Raw genomic sequence first — 25,274 nt, 5'->3', positions numbered from 1 at the left:
CTAAGAGGGGATTGGGTAAATAACTTGGGAAATAGTCTTATAAAGCTTGCATTCTTATGGGAGATAATAAAGTAATGCTGCTAATTCACTCCAAAAAAGTTTGCTTCTCTCTCCCTATACATTAAGTATATACAGTATTTGACTTTACAAAGCATTCTTATAAAATTGAAATATCACTGTTTTTCTTTTTAGCTGTAACTAGGTTGCACGAGTAAAATTGAGATAAAGTTTATTTAACTTTCAGTAAAGATTTTAAATATCCTTTTTTTAAAGTAAGCAAATCACTAAGGAATTAGAATTTTAATTAAATGTTATAATTGTTATAAAGACATGCTTATGTCTGTTAACTGTTACTTTTCTTATGTCTACTATATCAGTTAAGATGCCTTAGACTTAGAAAAAGAACCATGGAGAAGTATGTTAGACTACAGAAGATTGGAGAAGGTTCATTTGGAAAAGCCATTCTTGTTAAATCAACAGAAGATGGGAAACAATATGTTATCAAGGAAATTAATATTTCAAAAGTAAGTATATTTTTCATTTGGTTATAAAAGGTCTCATTGTTAGAGAATAAAAAGAATATGGTAACACATAACCTAAAGTAAAAGACTGCCATAATACCAGAGAGAACAACTAATTTCAGAATAGTCTGCATATCCTTTCAGATTTTTTTCTATGATACATGCTTTTGTTTATATGTCTACTGTTCTATAACCTAATCTAGTTTGAACATCTTTAAATGTTTTTATTTGTAAATTGAACTCTTTTTAACTTCCGACTGTTATTTCCACTGTACTTATTGTTACCATTATTTTTAACCACTCTCTTATTGATGGCATGGGTTGTTTATTGATGTTTTATTATTTTCTTTTTCCTTCCCATTTAAGATGTCCAATAAAGAAAGGGAAGAATCGAGGAGAGAAGTTGCAGTGTTGGCAAACATGAAGCATCCAAACATTGTCCAATATAGAGAATCATTTGAAGGTCAGATAAATTTTTCAAGGGAGTTCCAAAAACTCCTAAACCATATAATAACTTTTGGATACTTTCCTTATGAGGAATCTTTTTGTGAATGTATTCTGAGGAAGAAAAGTACATAAAATCAATTAAAGGTCATTCAGGTAACACAGAAACAGGGACTGTGATCAAATACACAGAATCACCAGATAAAGTTACACTATAAAATTTTAGAAGGAACTTGTAAGCCAGGGTTGAAAAGCTTGCAAGACACAGGAACTCTCATCCCCCGTAGTCTAACAATTCCATTCCTATAGAAATACTACTATAGCACACGGACACCTGTACAAGAATGTTCAGTGTAACATTATCTGTAATATTTAGTTTTTTAGTAAAAAACTAAAAACAACGTAAGTATCCACAACAGACAACTGGCTAAACAAATTATGATAGAGCCATAAAATGCCTACAGTGAGATACACTACAGTTGTTAACATGAAAGCTGTAAAGAATGAGATGCATCAATACATAATGACATTGAAAGATATCCATGAAGTGAAAAAAAAACAAGGTGCAGAAGCACATACATATGATCCCACTTGTTTCTAAACAATAAAAGTTATATGTATATTTGTTCCATGTAGGCACAGAAAATACAGTAAAGAATAAATACTAATTTATTGACAATGCTTGCTAGTAGGGAATGGGAATGAGGGTGGAATGAAACAGAGTACTTAGGTTCATGAATGCAAGTCTTTTAACTTGAAATATTAAAATCTTGATGAAAGAAAGAAGAAACTAATCAATAGATACTAGGGGAAAGATAAAGAAAATTTGAAGTCCTGGGAAGGAAGAGATGATTAACGTTGCATTCTTTTACACAGGTATAAATCCTCGTTTCATTGCCATAATAAAACTAATGAATAATATGAGTACCTTATGACATAACGTGTTAATCGATCCATATTTTTAAAAATATGTTCTATTATACTGGATACCAAGTTTATCTCAGAGCAAGGATTCTTTAGCTCTGATTCAAACTCTGACACTGATATGTGATGTGATCCTGAAACAGTCATTTAAACTATCTTCTACTAGATTCAACAATCTAGATTAGCTTTTTGTTTTGTAATTTATAGAGATTTATGATAATAATGGGAATAAATTCAATAGAACTTCAATAAACCCCCCGATCTACCTGTAGAGAAGCTTTGCCTTATCTTAGTTCCTGCATTAACAGACAGTATATATTTCCAGAATAGCAATATAGCTATGACGTTTTAAGACCCTGAGAACACTTTCAACATACCTTAATATTATACTGGTAAGGTATACAGGAGAACACTAACGAGTAGGGTTACTTTCTAAAGATCACAACATTTTCTCTGTTTAGTCTAAAAGGATGTAAATTACTGTTCTTGCTCTGCCTAAATTCTTAAACGTACCACATTGCTTCTTCTTAAGTAATTATAGTAATAGTGACCCAGTATTACACTACACGGGGACAGTGGGTGTATTATCCTTGAATCAAGCCGATACTCGTGTGCATCTATGTATTGAAGCAAAAGTCTTTCTACTCTACCATCTTTAGTATGTAAGTTTTTCAGCCTAATGTTAGCTTTTCCCTTTGTCCCAAGATGGCTCTTACAACTCTAGACACATGTCTGCCTCCAAGGCGAAAAAAAGAGGGTATGGCAGCACCAGCAGCTCTTTTCTGGACTCATTCCTTTAATCAGATAAGCAAGTGCTTTCTCAGAAGCCACTGTTTAGATTTCCTCTTAGGTCTTATTGGCCAAAACTGGGTCAATGACCACCTCTAACTGTAGAGGAGACTGGAATTAGAAAATCGTGGATTTTTTTTCAGCTTCTAAAGTGAGAGGTGATGAAGGAAGAGTGTTAGAATTGGCTTTTGGGTTAGCTATCCCACAGTGCTTTGCTGAGTGATCGGAGCTTATACCCTCATTACTGTTTTCCTGTGAAACTCTTGGTCATTTTCTTACATGCACTGAGGCTTTGTCACTTGCTTTACAGTCTTTTTGCCCAGACTTCAAGCAGTGTCTTGTGGTTGTTTTGTGTATGGTGCTGTATGTGAATTACCTAGACATTTTGTTTAAATGCAGGTGGTGGTTGTTTGGGGGATTTTTTTTTTTTGTAGGCTATTTATTTCTCCATTGGTGTGTGAGCACATTGGTGATGAGGGTGGTGACTTATATTTCTGTATCTCTAGCATCTTGTGTGAAGTGCTTGGCACATAGTAGCTGATGCTCAGACATTTGAATGTTTCGAGTGGGTACAAAACAGATCAGTACTCCCGTCATTCTGTTAACCTTACATTTTAAGTAGTATTTATCCCAAAAATAAATAATAGATCTTTAAGCAGCAGAAAACATTACAGAGTCCATGTACTAAAGCTCAAGCACGTTATTTCAGGATTGCTTGTCCATCCCTTTCTCATGTCCTGTTTAACCTTCTCTGTCTCCCTGCCTCTGTTTCTCTCTCTCTTTCTCTCTCTCTCTCTCTTTCTCAGGCACACACACTCTTTAAAATCTTTTGATAGTTTTATTTATTTTTTGATACATGCATGTGGTACCAAATTCAAATGTTACATAACAGTAAAATGTTTGCCTTCTATTCCTACCTTTAGGTCACCTATTGTCCTTTCCTGGGGCTAACCACTGTCTTGTGTTTCCTTTATACTACATAAATATTAACATCCTATACTTTTTTTAAACTTTTTTTTATTAGTTTCAGGTGCACAAAACAATGTAATAGTTAGACCTTTATCATTTATATCCCTCACACAGTGACAACCTCCCTCCCCCCATCCACTACTCTGACCTTACACACAGCCATTACATTTCCACTGTCTCTATTCCTAATGCTGTACTCCACTTCTTGTAACTATATATATATATGTATATATGTGTATATATATATATATATATATATATATATATATATATATAAATATATATATAAAATTATAGTTGACATTCATTATTGTTCAGCTTCAGCTTCAGGTGTACAGTGCAGTGATCAGGCATCTACATCATCCCTGAGGTGGTCTTCCTAATGAGACAAGTGTCCATCGGAATCTTTACCGCATTATTGATTACATTCCCCAAATTGACTTTCGTAACCCCATGGCAATCTTGTGGTTACTGACTGCTTTCTAATCCTCTCACCTTCTCCCTCATCCCCAACTAACACCCCATCTAGAAACCCTCAGTTTTTCCTCTAGATATCTGAGACTTTCTGATTAGTTCATTCATCTATTCTTTTCTTTAGATTCCACATATAAGTGAGATCATATGGTATTTGTCTTTCTCTGTCTGACTTATTTCACTTACCATAATGTTCTCTAGATCCATCTGTATTGTTGCAAATGGTAAGATTTCATGCTTCTTTGTGGCTTTCTAATACTCCATCTATACTTTTTTTTGAGGAGGACACAGCTCACAGTGGTCCATGTGGGGATCGAACCGGCAACCTTGGTGTTATCAGCACCATGCTCTAACCAACTGAGCTAACCGGCAACCAGCCACCCCAACATATTTTTATAAGTAGTGGCTTGTACGGTCTCTTTTTTTTGTTAACATTGTGATTTCTCACATGTACATTTGGGTGGTCTTTTCATATTAATCATAAAGAGTTATAACAGATTCTTAGTTAGCTCGATCATGTAGGTTCCCAATCCATGGCACATTAGAAGCAGCGTAATCAGAAGGAGGTATGAGTCCTGCAAGTAATAACATCACCACAAGGTGTAAGAAATAAGTAGTGCTAGAAATAAGGCCAGAAGCACAGGATAGTAAGAGAAGTGAAATCTGTTCTTTGCGTTGCAGTACTTTTACTAGTATGTAGTGATTTAGTAAATGTTAGAAGTAGTATCAGCCACTCTTCCTTACTGGTAAGAATAAGCATAGTCTTATTCTTATTTAAGAATAAAGGGAAAGAGAAGAGTTAAGAAGTGTTCTAGTCCTGTCCACCCACAGGGCAAGTCATAAAAGTATTATTAATAATAATTATTAAGATACGCATTTTCAATATTATTGATTATATTACTTATGCTATACTTCAAAAATACCATTGAAATAATACATATAAAAAGAGTTAAAAAATACATGTTTTTAACTTAAGATATTTTCAACTTATGATGGGTTTTTTGGGACGTAAATCCCTTGTAAGTCAAGAAGTATCTGTATATCCGTCTGCATTTTGTCTGTATTCCAGAAATGTTTGGGTCAATGTGGACACTGCTATCTAATAGGATGGTGTATTGGTAGAAAAATCATTAATGACGGAGTTGCCTGTTAACCCAAGTTATTGTACAATCTGTGTAACCAGTATACCTTAACTTTGCACTCTGATTCTTTTAAGTGTGGTTCTATTTTTTGTTTAACGGGGCACAATTAATTAATTGCTGCTTTTTAGTAAACCTTTAAGTACTTTTAATTAATCTATGCTTTTGATACACATTTTAAAAATGGAATTTAATGTTTATATTTTGTAGAAAATGGCTCTCTCTACATAGTGATGGATTACTGTGAAGGAGGGGATCTGTTTAAACGAATAAATGCTCAGAAAGGCATTTTGTTTCAAGAGGATCAGGTGAGTTAACATGTAGGAGATTGACTCTTCCTTCATAATATTATTGAGAAGTAATTTATTTAAAACTGCAAGTGCTATTTGTAATTATTAGGGCCGTTTGATATAGTATTCTAGTATCTTAGTCACATTCCTGTTCTAATTAACTCCCATCGTAGTTCAGTTCTCCATCTCATTTCTTGTCTGTAATATTGTATGTGTAATAAATGTTATACTCTGTGTATATATTTACATAAAAATACACAAATTTATGTATATAGCTTAATTACTCATTGTAACAGATGAATCATTCTGCATCCTGTCAATCTGGCTTACTGCTACCAGACCATTCTTCCTAAAATGTGGCTTTGCCAGGTAACTTCAGCTCTTGAAGCCTTGCATTGGCAACTGCATTAAATCTAATCTCTGTTTTAATGTCAAGGATCTCTAAAATATGACCCTATCCTACCTAAGAAGTCTCATTTTTTTCTATTATTTCCTAATGTGCATATGTTTTCATTTAACATTTTTATTAAGCATGCATTTTGTGTTAGGTAGTGGGACACATGTTTATGCATTTCATTCTTCTCATGCGCTTATACTGATTATTTATTTATTTTGGTAATACCTTTCCCCCAACTCTCTCTTTTTAACCATTTTTTTTAAAAAGGTCAGCTCAAGTCTAATCATCTGTGATCTTTTCCGTCTCTAAATTACATTTCTCATCACCCATTCTTAATTTTCATTGTATGCTTTTACAAAGGGGAATCGAGGGAGCACAGTGTTTTATTTGTTATCTCTTTTAATTCTCATAACCCCCCATGAATTAGTGTAGTTTTTCTATTTGGTAAATAAGAAATCCAAGAGAGGTTAAGTAGCTTTCCCCAAATCACATAGTCAGTGTCTGAACTTGCTTCTAATTCCAAAGCTTATAGAATTTTCTTTTTACAAACAAAATAAATTGTAAAATTACTAAGAGGTTCAGCAATGGAAAGTCTTTCACTAGTGCTCCATTCCTGAGATGACCACTGTTTTTAGTTTGGTGTATCTTTCCAGCCTTTCTTTTTCATATTTGTACATGTACACGTAAACATCAAGACACACACATATTCAGAAATGGGATAGTATATGAGTATATACCATGCTCTCTCTTGCTTTTGTCACTTAAAAATTATTTGGATTATCTTTACATGTTAGTCCATAACAGATTAATTATATTAGTTTTAATAGCTGCATTATTCCATTCCAGCAAAACCTGTGCTTTTTATTTCTTTTTACTCTTTTTCTCTTCATACTCCATTTCCCATCACCTCCCCTCTATAGGCAGCTATTCCAGAGCTAATTTTTTTTTTTTTTAAGATTTTATTGGGGGAAGGGGAACAGGACTTTATTGGGGAACAGTGTGTACTTCCAGGCCTTTTTTTCCAAGTCAAGTTGTTGTCCTTTCAATCTTAGTTGTGGAGGGTGCCGTTCAGCTTCAAGTTGTTGTCCTTTCAGTCTTAGTTGTGAAGGGCGCAGCTCAGCTCCAGGTCCAGTTGCCGTTGCTAGTTGTAGGGGGCACAGCCCACCATCCCTTGCGGGAGTCGAACCAGCAACCCTGTGGTTGAGAACCCAGTGGCCCATGTGGGGATCGAACCGGCAGCCTTTGGAGTTAGGGGCACGGAGCTCCAAACGCCTGAGCCATAGGGTTGGCCCTCCAGAGCTAAATTTTGATGGAAGGTATAAACAAAGCCAAGGAAGGCACAGATTTAGCTCTGGAGTCACATCTGTCCAACTTTATCACCTCCAGGCTGAGATGGCTCTCCTTCACTGTGCTTCTTCAATACTCTGGTTTACTTTCTCATCTCCCTCAATAGTCTTTGTTAGGGTTTGGCAAACAGTGACCTATAGGCCAAAGTCGGTCCACTGTCTGTGTTGGTGAACAAAGTTTTATTAAAATACAGTTATGCTTATTTGCATATAATCTATGGCTGCTTTTACACTACAGTGGCAGAGTAGAGACAGAGGCCATATTGCCTTCAAAGCCCAAAATATTTACTGTCTGGCCCTTTACAGAATAAATTTGCTGACCTCCGGTCTGAGTTCTTTTCTTTTTTTGTTGATTCCTGTACCTATCTATCCAGGTACATCATTGCTGCCGAATACTTTTTTGTCAAATTGTAAAGGAGTATAGGTATGGGAAATATGGTAATGAAAAGCGCTATCTGTAAAATGAGGCATAGGTGATGTGTAGATGTGTTCCAGTTCTATAGGTAGAGCACATACCAATAAGACTCAACTGGCCTTAATTTTTGTCTTATTTTTGTACCTATTGCTGATCCCTCCCTGGATGAATTAATTGCTCTCTTAGTGTATATAACACAGTTATAAAACCTGTGCATTTTATTGTAGGTATTTGTTTATAAACATATTTCTACCACCATATGAACTCCTTAAAGTCAAGAAAACTATTTCATTTTTGTACTCATAGTGCCTTATGTGAATATTGTTAAGAAAATAAATTTTTAAATATTAATTTTAGCTTATTTTAATGTAATATTTGTTCTTTAAAAAAATACTGAAGAGCTAAGAGTAAAAAGTAAAGCTTGTTACTTTCATTCTGTTTTCTGAAAAAAATTTTTCCCTAAGGTAAACACTGTTAACTGATGGGTAACTATCTTATGCTTCCTTCCTTTATTCTGCCTTTCCTTCTTATACCACTCAGGTATGTAATATACACAATCATAGACTTAAAAAAATTAGGAGTATGCTATGCATACTATTTTGCAACTTTATTTTTTTCACTTAACAGTGTACATAGAAGTACTTCATTCTTTTTGGTGACACACAGTATTTGTAGTACATTAATATCACAATATATTTAACCAGGCCCCTTGATGGACATTTAGGTTGTTTATAATGTTTTGCTCTAACAGTGCTGGGGAAAGCATCCATGTACACATCTTTTTGTATTTGTGATACTATATCTGTAGGATAAATTTGAAATTGCAGTTCTTTCAAATGGTGTGTCAATTTAAAACTTTTACATACTTTGCAAAATGACTATAATTAACTTTCCCATAAGTAGGGTATGCAAAGACTTATTTCCCCACATTCTGACCAACATTATGTATTGTTTTATTTTTGACACGTTAAAATGGTATCTTGTTTTAATTATTATTATTTTTTAAATTTGGAGGTAGATTAGTATTTTGTATATGTGTTTATTGGCTTTTTCCCCCCAATGTCATTTGCCTTTCCAGTCATTTGTCCACTTATTTTGGCTGGTAGTATTTTTCTCAGTGATTTGGAAGAACTTTGACAAAGTAATCAATCAATTATGTTGCAGATACGTTCTCAAATTATTTTTAAACTTGATTATATATGTTTTGCCATGCAGATGCTTTAATTTTATAGTCTCAACTTTGTTAGTGTTGTTTCTTGTGACTTGTGGGTTTTGTGTCATGTTTTGAAAGTCCTGCATTAATCAAAGATTATAGAAAATTAACCTATGTTTTCTTTTATCATTGTATAGTTTAATTTTTATGTTTCAAAATACCATCTACATGGAATTCTTTTGGTATTAGGTCTGAGGAAGAAATTAAGACTTTTTACTTTCAGGTGGCCAATTCCAGAGTGTGTTTATGTGTGGTAAATGTGGGGAGAGAAAAAGACTCAGATGTCATTTACATTTCCTGCGTGATTTTCTTTTTCTCTCATGATTTTTATTTATGTTAAAAAAAAAGCATTATTGAAAAAAGATGCATTAATAAACAAAGTCACCCCCCATAATACGATCATAAAATATAAATTATTTCCATTTTCACTCTTCTCTGGAAATTTCTTTTCATATTTATTCTGATTTATAATAAATGCTTCAATAGCAGTCTCTTACATTTTAAAGTTAGTATGTGCCCTGCACGTAGTATGTCACTTGGCTTGAATATCTATGTGATGTTGGTGACTACAAATTAAAAATAAATTGTAGCCTAAATTTTTTTAAAGGATTGAGTTCCCCTCAACCCCAAATATTTCTGAATCCTTTTAGTGCTCAGGGAAAGAGTGCTATGAAATGTAAATTTAAAAAAAAATGACAGATCTGATTTTTCCCTCCCTAGATTTTGGACTGGTTTGTACAGATATGTTTGGCCTTGAAACATGTACATGATAGAAAAATTCTTCATCGAGACATAAAATCACAGGTATGTTTGTTCTGTTACTGACAACTTCTAAATGGATATGGACATGGAACTAGCATTGTCTTGGGCCAGAATGTTTGAACACGGTCCAATCTGCATCACATTGTTTTCTCGCTTCACTGCTCCCCATTCACTCTAATCCCAGAAGTCTTCATCAGCATCTCTCATTCCATCTCCTGCCTACGTCTTATGTCTTTTTCTTTTTTGGTTTACTTTCTCATTATAACAGAAAAATATCAAAAAACTGCAGTGTGGAAAGTGTACTTTTTGAGATTTTGCCTGTCTGAAGATGACTTTATTCCATTCTCTTACTTTATGAAAATTTGGATTATAAATTTCTAGGTTGGAAGTAGTTTCCCTACAGAATTTTGAAGATATTGCTCATTTGTCTCTTCTTGGCTTCTAGTGTTGCTGTTTAGGAATTTAAAGCCATTATTATTTCTTAGCCTTGTTTCTTCTCTCTGGTGGAAGATTTTCGGATATTCTCTCTATCTTCATTGTTCTGAAATTGCGGTGTTATGCATTGGTGAGGTTCAGTTTTTACTCATTATGCTGTGTACTTTTGATCTGAGAATGTGTATTTACTCAGGAAATGTTTTGAAAAATGTTTGGCTATATTTTTTTTCATACATTATTTTTTTATCACTGTCTTCATGGTTGTCTTCTGGATTTTTTCTAGACATAACGATGGAACTTCTTCATCTATCCCCTCAAGTATTGTATTTGTTTCATATTTTATTTATTTGTCTGTTACATTCTAGGTGAATTCTTCAGTCTGCCTTCCAGTTAACTGAATCCCTTTTTAATTTTGTGTAAATTAGTGCTTATGTCATCTATTTTTTATTATAATGATTTGTTTTTTCCCTTCAAGGTTTTTAAATGGATTTTCACGTTTATTCTTATTTCTTATTAATATGTTACATTTTAGGCTAATTAAATTTTAGGCACTTTTTTTAGGAAACTTCTTGTTTCATAATGTCTTGTTCTTTTTAAATGGATATTTATTACCTTAATTTATTCTGCAATTTCTAAACGTCTGTACTTTAAACTTTTTATTGAACAGTTTTATAAAATTAATTCTACCTGGAATGAATTTTTGTTTTGATGATTTTTTGGACTAGTTTTCTTTGCTTTATATTTCTTTGTTGTTTGATTTATCCCTACAGCTCAGTCATATTTGCATAGAGGTTTCATAGTTGCCTCACTTAGGAGCTCTCAATTCCCAGAGTGGGGAACACAGAGGAAGTTCGCTTTCTTGTGTCAAGGCAGAGGGTGTCTTCTCACCTCAGGCCTGCAGCTTCTTACATAGCCTTAGTCCCAGGATGAGTAGTGGGAAGAAGAGGAACTGTGGTGGGAGTTCCACACCCATTTTCCTGTCCCTGAACCCCTGTCAGCTAATCCCATTTCACCCCCTTTTACTACATCCCCGTCAACCCCACTTTGTGTCATCTTCTGCTGTGAGCATGTGCCTGATTTAAGTGTCCTGACTCATATGGAGTTTAATTCATGTTATTCCACAAACTCCTGGCTTCACTGTTTGATAGTATTGGATGTGTGTATTTATAAATGCAAAATAATTGGTTTTGGAAATTAAATACATTTTTAAACTATCATGCTGTTTCAATTTTTATTTCTTTTTATTTTTTGGATGGCACCCAGAAATCTTCACTTTTTAAAAAAATTATTACTGAAGTGTAATTGTCATACAACATTCTGTTAGTGTCAGGTGATTTGGTTATACATTATGAAATCACCACAATAAGTCTAGTTATCATCTGTCACCATACAAAGTTATTACAATATTACTATGTGCCCTATGCTGTATGTTAAATCCCATGTCTTACTTATTTTGAAACACTAAGTTTGTACTTCTTAATCTCTTTCACCTACTTTACCTGCCCCTCAACCCCCCCCCCCTCATTATTGGAAAACTTTAAGATTAATATGTTACATTTTAGGCTAATTAAATTTTTAAGCATTTTTTTTTTTTGACGTAGGGGGAGGTCTGCATTCATTTTTTTAAAGCTTTATTGAGATATATTTTACATACCATAAAGTCCATCCTTTTAAAGTATAAGGTTCAGTCACTTTTATTATATTCACAGACTTGTGAAACCTTCATCCTCTCTAATTCTGAATATCTTTTCACTCTAGAAACAAACCTTGTACCTATTAGCGGTCATTCCCCATTCCCCCTTCACCTAGTTCTTGGAAACCACTAATCTACTTTTTGTCTCTATGGATTTGCCTATTCTGAACATGTTATATAAATGGAATCATATAATATGTGTCTTTGCCTGTTTTAAAATTGATTTGTCTTTGTTGTTGTTGAGTTGAAAGAATTCTTTATTCTGGATACAGATTCTTTATCAGATATAGGATTTGCAAATATTTTCTCCTGTTCAGTGCATTGTCTATTCACTTTCTTGATTGTGTCCTTTGATGCTCAGTAGTTTTTAATTTTGATGAAATCCAATTTATCTGTTTTTTCTGCTTTGCTTACGCTTTTGGTATCATATCTAAGAAATCGACGCCTAACCAATGACATGAAGATTTACTTCTGTATTTTCCTCTAGGAATTTTATAGTTTTAGTTCTTAATATTTAGGTCTACAATCCATTTTGAGTTAATTTTTGTGTAAGATGTGAGATAGAGGTTTACATTCATTCTTTTGCATGTGGATATCCAGTTATTCCCAGCAATTTTTAAGACTGGATTTATTTTTATGAAAAAAGTTGTTGACTCAGAACTGAACTGTAATATTCTGATTTTTTTTTCTCTTTTACAGAACATATTTTTAACCAAAAATGGGACAGTACAACTTGGAGATTTTGGAATTGCTAGAGTTCTTAATAGGTAACGTAGCAGTTTGAAACTGTTTTGATATGTTTCAGTGAAATTTTAATTCTTGATATGTATGTGATAATTTATATCTCTAAGTATCTTAAGCTTATCCAGTAATTCTTTTTTTTCTAGTACTGTAGAACTGGCTCGGACTTGCATAGGGACCCCATACTACTTGTCACCTGAAATTTGTGAAAACAAACCCTACAATAATAAGAGGTATTTAAAATGATATTTGTTACATATATATTTCCTTTAAATCTTTCTATTATACTACATTTATTAGCAGTCAGAATATTATTCTAAAATTGGTAATATAAATATGTAAACATATATATATACACACACACACACATTTTTTAAATATATGATGAGAAGAATTGTAAAGAAACTATTTCACTATCTTGCTAAAGGAACTATAAAATGAATCACTATTATTAAATTATATTTGGAAATAGACTGCTTTCTTTGGTCTTTCTCTTTGTAATAGTAACTTCCATTGAATTACAGTAGTTAATAGTTATTGAACATTATCTCTATGCATCACACTGTTAACTCTTAATCTTCACAGTAACCTTGTGCATTGTATGTATTAATCATGTGCATTAATCATTGCTCCTTTCTTTGTAAGAAAATCAAATGCGTAGAAGTAAAGTTACTTCTCTGGAACAAAGAAATTGTTACAGGCATCTGGCTTCCAATCCCAAATTTCTAATTACTGAGCTGTATTGTGGTTACCAAATTGTATGTACGTGGGAAGAGGAATTCTGCCACTGAATTCCAATTACCCTTTATTTTCTCCCATTCTTTCTAATAGAAAAATCTCAACCAGAAAACATTGGTCTTAATTTTGCCAAGTGCTCATAGAAGGTAAAGAAAGAAATTGGTAGCTGGCAGTAATGCATGTATTAGGGATTGCTATCTGTCTCTTTGCCTCCACCCCACTCCCTTTTTCTTTTTTTCTTGAGGATGAGGAGGAAGCTGTATTTCAAACTTCAGCGATAGAGGCTGAGAACATCATTCTAGCAATGTATTTGTAAAATCAATTTCTATTACAATGATCAGTCTAGTCTATGGAATGTATTATTAGTGCATATTCTAAAAGATAACAGCATTTTCTTTGAGCTAAAGTCATTTTACATTTTAATGTTACTTCTGTGTCTTGTGACTAAGTCAACTGTAAAAAAAAATCAGTCTTTAGGTTAGGGATGAGTTTAATCATCCTTTAAAGAATTTTATATTAAATCAGTTTTGTGGGAAAAATGCTTTAAAATGTAATGGCTGAACATCAACAATTAGACTTCGAAATTCATGTTTTTCTAAGTGTATTTCTAAGTGTATTTAAAAAAAAAATAATAGGATCATTAGCTTGATGTTTTTGTTTATACTGTTTGATGTGTAACATGTACAAATTACTAAAAAGCTTAATTATGTTTACATTCTTTTCCAGCTGAATCTTGAAATTGAATAGAGTTTTGGGATTACAAATTTTTTCTTTTTTTAGCAATTTTTAATTTTTCAATTTTAGTTAACATACAATATTATATTAGTTTCAGGTGTACAATATAATGATTAGATTATTTATGTAACTTATATGACGTGACTTCCCCCATAAATCTAGTACCCACCTGACAGTATATGTAGTTTTTACAATATTATTGATTTTGTTGCCTGTGCTATACTTCACATACCCATAACTATTTTTTAACTACCAATTTGTACTTCTCAATCCCTTCCTCTTTTTAACCACTTCCACAATCCGCCTCCTATTTGCCAGCCATCAAATTGTTCTCTGTATCTATGAGTTTGTTTTGTTTGTTTATTTTGTTTTTCAGATTCCACATATAAGTGAAATCATACAGTATTTGTCTTTCTCTGTCTGACTTATTTTACTTAGCAAAATACCTTTTAGGTCCAAAGAAACCCAAAACACTAATTCGAAAAGACATATGCATCGTATGTTCATTGAAGCATTATTTATAATAGTCAAGATAGGGAAGCAACCTAAGTGCCCATCAATGAATGAATGAATGGGTAGAGAAGAAGTGATACTGTACTAGTATATATGTGTGTGTATATATATAGACATACTCATACACACACATACACACAGAAGGTGCCAAAAAATGTATACGCATTTTAAGAAAGGGAAAAAAAATGTATTAAAATTGTAATCATATATACCAGTAACAAAAGATGACTACAAGTCATGTTTGACTTCTGCAATTATAGGAGGTGATCAAAGTGGTTACCATCAGTGTCCAGACACTTCTGATGTCGGCGAACTACTGCTTGAGCAACATTGACCAAAGTGTCCATTTGTATGCATTTTTTTGGTACCCCCGGTATATATACAGTGGAATATTACTCAGCCATAAAACAGAATGAAATCTTGCCATCTGCAACAACATGGATAACATTAGGATTTCAATAATTCGTTTTATTCTTTTCCAATTAGTTCAACTTTCAGGAGCAATGGTTTTTGCTTTTGCTGACTTCTAAGGACCACTATAACTATGAACTACGAGCTTTTATTTCCTTTTAAAAATTGAGGTAGTTTTTTTATTATAAAAAAATCTATCTACTTTAAAATAAAAGAGCTATATAAAGAAGGTAGGTTAACTAAGTCTTTAAATTGGAATAAGATAAATTGTATTTATTCTTACGTAATGTTTCAGTTGACCATCACAAGTTTATTTGAGATATAATTTTAGTAAATTAATATTTTCTTCATGTTTATTAAAGCAGTATTTAGTACTGATATTTTTTAAAAATGTGATGTTTTGCAAATAATTGAATAAAGCAGTTTGACTTTTGTGAAATAAAACAACTTAATGGAATAACCATGAAATTTACTGATTTTGTTTTTTAAATATTACATTTCTTTAACGAGATTAAAATAATTGCTTGGGCAACCATTATTTTTCTAACCTGAGATAACTGCTTTTGTTATTTGGTTATGGTTGAAATTTTAAGTTTTAAAGGACATGTTTTTAGAACATTTTTGTAAAGAATTTTCATGCTAATATTGTTTCCTTTAAATGAAAAAAAAAATCTGATACTTACAAAACTTTTTTTTATTTTTCTCTTTTCTAGTGACATTTGGGCTCTAGGATGTGTCCTTTATGAGATGTGCACACTTAAACATGCAGTAAGTAGAAGTTTCTGAAATATTTTTAAAATTACGTCAAAAAGTGACTATAATTTTCTGTTTTTAAAAAACCACCTGCCATCTTTCAGATGACCTCTTGTACTAGAAATCTTCTCTGTCAGTTTGTAAATTTCTCATCTTCTGAGAAGTATAAATTTAAATTGATTTTCCCTTAATATATATGCATGTTATATATTTTTTATAATACATGTATCATCCTTTTTTTCAGAAAATTATTTCTAAAGACAAATAAACTTGCTATCTTTTAAATGTTAAATTATATATGAATTTGATATTTTGGCTTAACAAATTTTATTAGTTTCATTTTAGCAATTTTTCTCAAATTATTTGAGTTTGGAATTAAAATTATCTAAGGAATTTTTTCCAACATATTTAGCAAGGGATTTTCTCAATTTAAATACTCTTTAATTCAGGGTTTTTAAAATTTTCACTTTTGAGAGTCTTTTGAGATGACACATAACAAACACACCCAAAGGGGAAGTTCTTGTCCTACATAGGTTGAATGTTATTCACTTTTCATTTCAGAATTTGCTTTTAAAAAATTCTTCCTCCATTGATTAAACAGTAGTGTATTTTCATTACAGAAAACTTAAGAAAATACATAAAAATGTAAAGAAATGAATAAATATCAAAAGCAGTTCTTTCAACCAGTAATGACTACTTGTAATATTTTGTCATTTCCTTCTAGGCTTTCTTCTAGAATAATTTATAAAATGAGATTTGTTTTTGTTTTTTCCCCTCAAAAGTTTAATTATGTTACAAGCAGTTTTATAGCTGGTTTTTCAATTGCCTGATATTATTTGTGGAGTATTTTTCTTTGTTGTGTTTTTTTCATGTTTGCATAGTCTCCTACTATATTGCCTTAGATTTTATTTTCCTTTCTTCAGGAGAAAAAGTATAAACTGCCAAAGTAAGGTGGAATAGTTGTTATCAGATCTGTATTTGAAGGAATTGGTCAATTTTTCTGTGACACACAGTCATTTTAGGTCTAAATCAGTGTATTTTTAAAAAACTCTTTTCATCTACATTTAACTGTCAATATCACTTCTGTATTTTGGAAGTGGACATGAAATTAAGTAATTCACTTAACGTTTATTTATGAAGAGTTTGTCAGTTGAGAGAGAAATGAAAATTCTTTGTAATAGAGGAATAGAGTAACGTGTTTTTCTGCATTTAGAATTCCTTCTTAGGTACATAGATATTTCTAGACAATTGAATTATATTCAAATTTTAATGAACTGAATGACATACTTTAAATGTGCTAGGATAAGTCAACATTTAACAGAAGTCTTTTTTAATTGGTATAAACACCAATGCCTAATGTATACCAAAACTTAATGTGCATATTAAGAACATATTGATAATGTACAACTGTTCTATACTATGTTAGCTGAGATGTCAAAGCTTAATTTTACTCTCAAAATGAAATCTTTAGATTTTAAACCGCCCATGTCTGGTTTTTGTTGTTTTTATTTCAGTTAGAGTTTATATTGTATTTAATCCTAAAATATATAGTATTCCCATTGATATGACTTACATTCCCATTTGGAGTGCTTGCCACATTGATTCCATGGCTTTTGGGAGCATCACACACTTAAAAATAATAATAATGAGCAATGTTTAAAAGGAAAGTAATTAGTACATGTATTTATTATATTTTCCCCCAACACTTTTAGTTCTGTAATTTCCTGTTCTAGTTACTACAATGGGCACAGGAAGGCAGGTCTTAAATGAAGATCACCAGGTTGGTTGGTTCTACCATCTTGATTATGGTTATGTTTTTATAAAATCTTTAATTAATACCTATATCTCATCTTTTACTCTTAAATAAGTAAAAGTTTTATAGCAAGTTAAAACATACTAGTAGGACTAATATTCTCTTTTAAATAGGTTTGTAAATAACCAAGTGAATGCTGCTCTAGAGAACATATGCTGATTAAAATATTTGGAAGAGGGTTATAGTTCTGTTCTATATTGATAGGTAAAGAACTGTTTCTCATTGTTGATATTCCCATTTTCAGTTAACGTATGTTTTATGTATGTTGATTTATTTTCTGGATTTTAGTTTGAAGCTGGCAATATGAAAAACCTGGTACTGAAGATAATATCGGGATCTTTTCCACCCGTGTCTTTGCATTATTCTTATGATCTCCGCAGTTTGCTCTCTCAGTTATTTAAAAGAAATCCTAGGGATAGACCATCAGTCAACTCCATATTGGAGAAAGGTTTTATAGCCAAACGCATTGAAAAGTTTCTCTCACCTCAGGTATGATTTTTTTTCTTTAGAATTAAAATTGAACAATAGGGTTATGGTGCTTAAGTAGGACATGGCCTTATCTGTTTTGAAGAGACTTAGTGTTTTCAAACTACCCTGGAATCACCTTCCTTTCCATTCTTGTATAACTCTTCCCCTTCCTATTTGCTTTCCAGTTGTGAATCTGTAGTCGGGAAAACATTCCTTTCATGTCTCCTCTTAACACATAATCCTTAACTTCTGAAATTCTGATCACCAAATGTATGGTAGTTTTTCCTCACAGCAGGCAGTTCTGTGATACCAGCAGTGTGTCCTCCAGTCCCATTGAGTTTTGACACTGTATCTGGAGGTAGCATCAGATCCTTCAGTCGTACAAGACTGCCCCCACTATAGAAGCCATCACAAGTCCAGGTTGTCACTTGTGCTTCGGACCAACCAGCTGTAAATCGGAGGTTCCCACAACCTCCTTGGATTCAATGAATTTCCTACAGCAGCTCACAGAACTCAGAGAAACATTCACTCACATGTGCCAGTTTGTTATAAGGGATACAGATGAAGAGGTGCACAGGGCAAGGGTTGGAAGGGTCCTGCGTGCAGGAGCTTCTGTCCCTGTGGAACCAGGGTGCACCACCCTCCTGGCATGTTTACCAACCGGGTAGCACTCCAAACCCAGTCTTTTTGGGTTTTTCTTGGAGGTTTCATTACGGAGACACAGTTTATTAAATTTTTGGTCCTTAGTGATTGATTCAGCCTCCAACCCCTTTCCTCCCCAGAGAGGAGGGAAGTGGGACTAAAAGTTCCAACCCTCTAATCACTTGGGTGGTTTCTATGGCAACCAGCCTCCATCATAGGGGCACTCCAAAAGTCACTTCACTGATAGAAATTCAGGTGTGGTTGAAAGGAGATTGTTATAAATAACAGAAGACACCTTTATCCTCTTAACAGTTAGGAAATTCCAAGGTTTTGGGAACTGTGTGCCAGGAATTTGATGATCAAAGATAAATTTCTTATTATAAATCACAATAGCACGGAATCATTCCTCTGTCTCTTGGGTTTCTTTTGTAATTTTTTATTGTGGTAAAATAAATGTAACATAAAATCTATTATCAGAACTATTTTTAAGTGGACAGTTCAGTGGTAATAAATAGGTTCATAATGCTATGCAACCATTATTACCATCCAGCTCCATAACCTTTCATCTTGTGGAGCAGACTCTCTACTCATTAACTAATAGCTACCCATTCTCCACACACACCCCCAGTCCCTGCCAACCACCTTCTACTTTCTGTCTTCTTAGGTTTCCAACTGTAAAATTATTAAACATTTCTGTGAACAATGGGATTATGAATATTTCTCTATCATGAAGTTGTTAAGAGAGTTAAAAGTGATAAGGGATGTAAAATACTTATTAATATCTAGCACATAAGTGTTCAGTATATTCAATATATGTTAAATATTATCAGCATTACTATATTCTAATATAATTTATATTTAGATTATATTCTATTTGATAGAAAATGATTAGAAACCATTGTTGTGTGGGCATTGATTTATATGTATGTGTAATAAATGGTTGACTCAGTGTTTTTTCCTGTAGTACTTGCATGTAGGTGCATAATAAGTTTAAAGTTGAATTGAATTTTAATTTGACAGAACTTGTAAAATATCTATATCGAAACAGTTAGCATAAGTTATTGACTAAATAACGATCACCTGAAACTGGAATTACTTTACATTACGTACATTACATGTTTTGTGTGGTCTCTGTTAATTTAACTGATCACTATTAAACTCTTCTGTAATCAGCTATCTAGAAAAATCATGGTGTTATTACTTCTATATGCTTATGAGAGGAGAGGGACCTGTCGTTTGTCTTCTGGCTTAACAGAGCCTCTGTGTGAACAAATACTCTTCAAAAAACAGAGATGTGGATTTAGCTATTAATACCATGAGACCACATTAGTAAGCAAAAAAGCCAATTAAAAGTTAGAGGTTAAAATTTACTTGTATAGGACATAGCAACAATCTCTGAAATGTCGGTGTCTTATAAGACTCCTTTGTTGTAAATAACATTTTCGAGGACAGTTTTGTGGTGCAATCTCTATTGTATTGGGGCAGCTACTAAAGAAGAAAGAATGACTTCATTTAATCTTGCTGAGATTTCTTTTCCCCCATACTAGCAGTTAGAACATACAGTCTCAAGACTGAAGCACTGGAATTTGACTAGCCAGCAGTGAAGAAAATAGTCAAGCCTGATATATTCAGAACATATAATATGGAAAGAAAAAAGGGCCGACTCTCATTATTAACACATGAAGTATTTGACCTTACATGTTGAGTCCACACATAGCCCCTCGTTGCTATCTAGGCACCACTTAGATTTCATTCTTCACGAAAACCTTTATCTTTTCTTCTTAAGATGTATTTATACAGTCATGTGCCGCTTAACAATGGGAGTATGTTCTGAGAAATTCATTGTTAGGTGATTTGGTCATTGTGTGCACCATAGCCTGTGCTCTTACACCAACCTGGTTGGTACAGCCTGCTACACACCCAGGCTACGGGGTAGATCACTGTCATGTGTGGATATGCGTATGACATACACCAAAACAGAAACATAATGTGACTCATGACTGTATCATTTGTTCAGTATTCTAGTGAGAAAGTTTGTGATACATTTTTTAAGCCTTTAACTTTGAAACAATTTATGAGTTTTACTGCAACATACAGACTATTTTCAGTATCACTATAATATTCTGTACAGTTGATTTTTTTTTTATTCCCTTAATTCACAATGTAATGCTGTCAGCCAAGGTTAATAGGGCCTAGTTCTCAATCTTGCACACTCTGAAACTTTCTGGATGTGGATTGAATATCACGAATAAGCTCTGATTCATTAAGAATATAGGTGCTGTCCAATAGCACTTTCCATGATGGTGAAGTGTTGTATAGCTGTATTGCCCAGCATTGTAGCCACTAGCCACATGTGGTTATTTATAATACCACTTAAAATGTGGCTGGTGTGACTGAGGAGTTGAATTTTAAATTACATTTATTTAAAAATTTAATCCAAATAGCTACATATGGGTGGCAACTGTATGGGACAGCACCGCATAGGGATTCCAGAATTTTCTTGGATTCTCTATACCCCACCTCTCAATTCATATTTGTATTCACACAGGGGAAAAAGAAAGACTCACATTCAAACAGTGTAAGAAATTCCCTAATATGAAACAAGCTGGAGATCATAAAGTACCCATTTTCTCCTATGAAAAAGAAAGGGAAAAAAATGCAAATGTTCAGAAGAGAAAACATTCACACAGTTACTCTGAATTGCCTGTGAACCTGACTTTCACTTACATCTGTCTTCAGATGCAGTACTTCTCAAACTTTAGCATATGCAAAACTCACTTAGAGGATATTACTGGTTCCCACCACTATAATATGTGTTTGAGTGATTCTGAGGGTGGGCCTGAGAATTTGCACATCTAATGCATTCCTGGTGATGCTGATTCTGCTGGTCTGAGACTTTGAGACCTACTCTAGGAGGATCCTTCATGGGAAAGATGACCCTCTGAGTCATGGTTTTGTGCCTGTTGGAGGTTCTGGTCCACTACCACTGTGGGAGTGTTCTCTCCACCAGGCCTCATTTCTCTTGGAAAAAGAGAAAATTCACTTGCCTTCCCCGCCCAGTAGGGAAAAAAGCAGGCTTACATTGAGTTAAATCTTTGTTGGTATCGTTGTGTTGTACTTAAAGAAGGGAAAAAATGTGAGTAGGAAGAGAAAATTACTTGCAGGAAATACTAATGTTTTTGGCTCCTCAAAATATGTTCATAAATGCTAGGGAGTAAGTCATAGAGTTTTTTTAGTAATAGTAAAAAGAGTTACCTGTCAAGTTATGTGGGAATATGCAAATATTTATCCAAAATATGTTTACAGTTGCATGTTGATAAGCGTGAACACTCATTGGAGATGCTGAGAAGATTCAGAGTTAAGTTGAAATAACTGAGAAGTTAATCTGAGAAAGGGATAATGAAGTGGTTCCTGTCAGTGTTGAAGTAAAAAAGGGATATGGATGCACTTAGACTATTGAGGTGATTCCAGATAGGAGGTAGTTGTGTTAAATTCCCGAGATACGCAGAACAGGCTGCCTTTTGGTGCACTAGGTTAATTTGAGAAGAAAGCTTGTTTGGAGAAGCAATATAAATAAATTGGTAAGATTGGGAGGGAGTTAACATGAGAAGAATTTAGTTAATGGATTATTTGGGTTTAATTAGTATTTATTTGGCAGCATAATTGTGACTAAAAAAGGGGAAAAATGTATTCTGATTAATGGGTGTTTTATTTTGGAAATTTAATCTTTTCTAACTTTTTCCCCCATTTCAATCTAAGCTTATTGCAGAAGAATTTTGTCTAAAAACATTTTCCAAGTTTGGAGCACAGCTTATACCAGGTAAATTAAATTTAATGAATCCTTTCATCTGTTTGCAATAATCATATACTAATTATACAAATTAATGATATCTACGAATTATACTAGAGATATATGTAGTATATAATAAATTGGGGTAATTGTAGATAAATTTAATTCAGAGGAAATGCATATATAAATTATATATGACAACATAAAAAGCTTTCTGATAATAGCAGAATGTCCATTTCTTGTCTGCCTTGTTTAAATGAAATCTGTCTTGAAATCTTCTGTCTTTATCAAATGCTTAGGTGAAATTCTGAGAACATTATCATAGAATGTTATAAAACGTCTTAGTTAATTATACATCTTTATGTACAATATTTTTCTTTGAGACATACTTCATATTCTATAATTAAAAAAAAAATTAATGTGAAGTTAAGTGCCTTACCAAGGATAATTTTCTTTTAAATGTGGCTATCAGCAGTAGAATATTTATAGGATTGTACATGTATGTGCATATATTTGTGTGAGAGGGAAATTACATTCTACATCAAATGATTTCGGAATGAATTTCTAAAATCAGTGGGAGTTATTTAAGATTTCAAGAGTATATTGTTTTTCAAACATAGTGTTTTGCACGTTCTATTTTGAGTTTGACTAAATTAATAAAAATAAATGCCGTATCATTAAACTGAGTCCATATAAGCTGGAAGTAGTGTGGTAGTACATTCTCAGGAAGGCCAGCTATACTTAGCTATGTTAAAGACGCTTAGACTCTCCTCTCAGTGTGCATAGACTATCAGTCCCTGGGAAATCAGTTCACTCTATAAACAAAATTCACAAGAGACAGACACAGGGCAGAAGCCGTATGTCTCTGTTGGCAGTCAAAGTTAAGCCTCATGAAAAGTCAAATGCTTGAAAGCTTCATTGTCACATAGGCCAGAAATACGCCTTGTCAGCACATTCCTTCTACATGGGCAAGCTTGCGTAGGAATTAGAAAGTTATTTTGTTGTAAGAGGAGTGGGACAGATGAAATGTTTAATAGCGTGGAGTTAAAATAGGAGTTGTATTGGTGATGGACCTATAAATATTTTGTGGGCTCCAGCTTCCTATATTAAGCTTCATCCTAATGGTATGGTGATAGCCTTGTCTCTGAGGTAAGGAATGGTCAAAATCAGGTAACTAATTCTCCTTCTCTGGAAAGTGAATGTGAACTAGTCTTATCTGTCTTTTGGGACCATTCGTTTTTATGCTTTTGAGCCTCTTGTCTCTTTTCTGACATACAGTGTTTCTTTGGTTATATTAATACATGTAGCCAGGTTCCAATGTTGTGACTGTTTATATCTGCATTCTGGATTGATCTTACAGTCAAACTCTCAAAGAGAAATTTATTTTTCACATTTCCTAGTTCCTGTCAGTTTACAGTTGGAGTTTGTGTTTGGAAAACCTTACCCTAATGTGCTGTATCTGATATCTTCAACCCAAATTACATATGAATCTAAACTGCCGATCAAATGGATATATTTATTATTATAAGTTTACTAGATTATGTTTATAATATGTGTTCATCATAAAAATTAAAAAGAAAGTACAAATTATCTCAAATCTTAGCATATACTGTTATGTTTGGTATTTTTTTCCTATGATAACACATGTATAATGATTGAAAATTGGGGTTGTATTATAAACAAAGGTTTGGTTTTTTTTCATTCACAGTATTATATGATGATCATTTTCTAATACAACGAAATATTCTTTGAAGAACTGGGTTTAGTGGTAGTACTTCATTATGAACTACCAGTTAATTTTTTTTCTCCTTTCCCCTCAAAACTAAGAATACTGGTTGGAAGAGATTGATTTAAGTTGGTTTAACACATGATAAAATGTTGAGATAGCAGGCTGGAAGAAGCAGAAAGAAAGCTGCTACTTAGATGGTGGGGCAGTTTGAGCAGGGAGATACCTTAGTAGGTGTGAAAAATAGAGGAAAGGGGATTTTGGTAAGGGTTAATATAGACTATACTCTTTGACCTTTATTATATTTGAGAGGTGTAAATAGCAGACTTTCCCTTTAATTGCTTTACTTTAACTGTTTTTCTTGAATTTATCATTGTGTTAAGACTGAACCTTGTCTAGGCCTCGGTAAGAGTTTAATACAAAATGCTGCAGGGTGTATCCTTGTTTATAAATTTGTGTTTCTCTGATTATTTCTTTAAAATCAGTTCAGAAACATTTTTTTGATATGATTGCTCTTCAGAAAGTTTGACCAATTTATATTCCCACCAGGAGTATATGAAGGTACTCATGTCATGGGATCCTTAGATATAATGATTGTTTTAAAGTGTTTGTTCTTCAATAGGTCTGTAAGTATAGAAATTCAGACTAGATATGAAGAAAATATTAAGTTCATCAGTGATGGAATTAATGTTTAACAGTTCCTGAAGTTTATGTTCTGATTTTGCAAGTAATTTCTAAAACAGTGAATGGTTTGTTTAAAATTTATTTTTAATAGCCGTATTGAAATGTTATTCACATACCATTAAATTCACCCATTTAAAGTCTACAATTCCATGCTTTCAAGTATAGTTACAGATATGTGCAATCATCACCCACAGTCAGTTTTAGGGATATGCTTTTTTATTATGAGAAATTTCAACAGCTTACAGGAGTGTGGCTTTTGCTTCTTTCAAGAAGTGGCTTTAGTGTAAAATAGTTATAATGAAAGCATTGACATGTGCTAAGGAGTAAATAATATGTTTAACAAAAGGTTTCAATGCTGTCAACAATTATGAAAATGAAAAAGTGCTATCATGAAGAATTTGTAAATTAAAGCTTTACCATAAAGAACTCTGGAAAAAATCCTCTGTATC

General features: G+C 33.1%; 1 protein-coding gene across 7 annotated transcripts in view; it reads left to right on the top strand.

Moving 5' to 3' along the window:
* Nucleotides 1–25,274, top strand: part of NEK1 (NIMA related kinase 1) — a 129,469-nt gene that overhangs the window by 7,965 nt on the left and 96,230 nt on the right. For 6 of the 7 annotated variants that reach the window (XM_074338302.2, XM_074338306.2, XM_074338304.2 and 3 more), the window contains exons 3-11: nucleotides 378–524; nucleotides 888–984; nucleotides 5,471–5,568; nucleotides 9,642–9,725; nucleotides 12,511–12,578; nucleotides 12,699–12,785; nucleotides 15,663–15,717; nucleotides 17,804–18,004; nucleotides 22,385–22,445. In XM_074338302.2, coding sequence (XP_074194403.2) covers nucleotides 408–524; nucleotides 888–984; nucleotides 5,471–5,568; nucleotides 9,642–9,725; nucleotides 12,511–12,578; nucleotides 12,699–12,785; nucleotides 15,663–15,717; nucleotides 17,804–18,004; nucleotides 22,385–22,445 — 868 coding nt within the window. In that variant the 5' untranslated portion in view covers nucleotides 378–407. The remainder of the gene's footprint in view (nucleotides 1–377; nucleotides 525–887; nucleotides 985–5,470; nucleotides 5,569–9,641; nucleotides 9,726–12,510; nucleotides 12,579–12,698; nucleotides 12,786–15,662; nucleotides 15,718–17,803; nucleotides 18,005–22,384; nucleotides 22,446–25,274) is intronic. The other variant, XM_074338305.2, reaches the window with a different exon arrangement.

Source organism: Rhinolophus sinicus, chromosome 15 (genome assembly GCF_057876585.1).
Source record: "Rhinolophus sinicus isolate RSI-liver-muscle chromosome 15, RSI-T2T, whole genome shotgun sequence".
Lineage (NCBI taxonomy): Eukaryota > Metazoa > Chordata > Mammalia > Chiroptera > Rhinolophidae > Rhinolophus > Rhinolophus sinicus.
The sequence above is the reverse complement of the archived record's forward strand: the minus strand, read 5'-3'. Positions and strand labels throughout refer to the sequence as shown.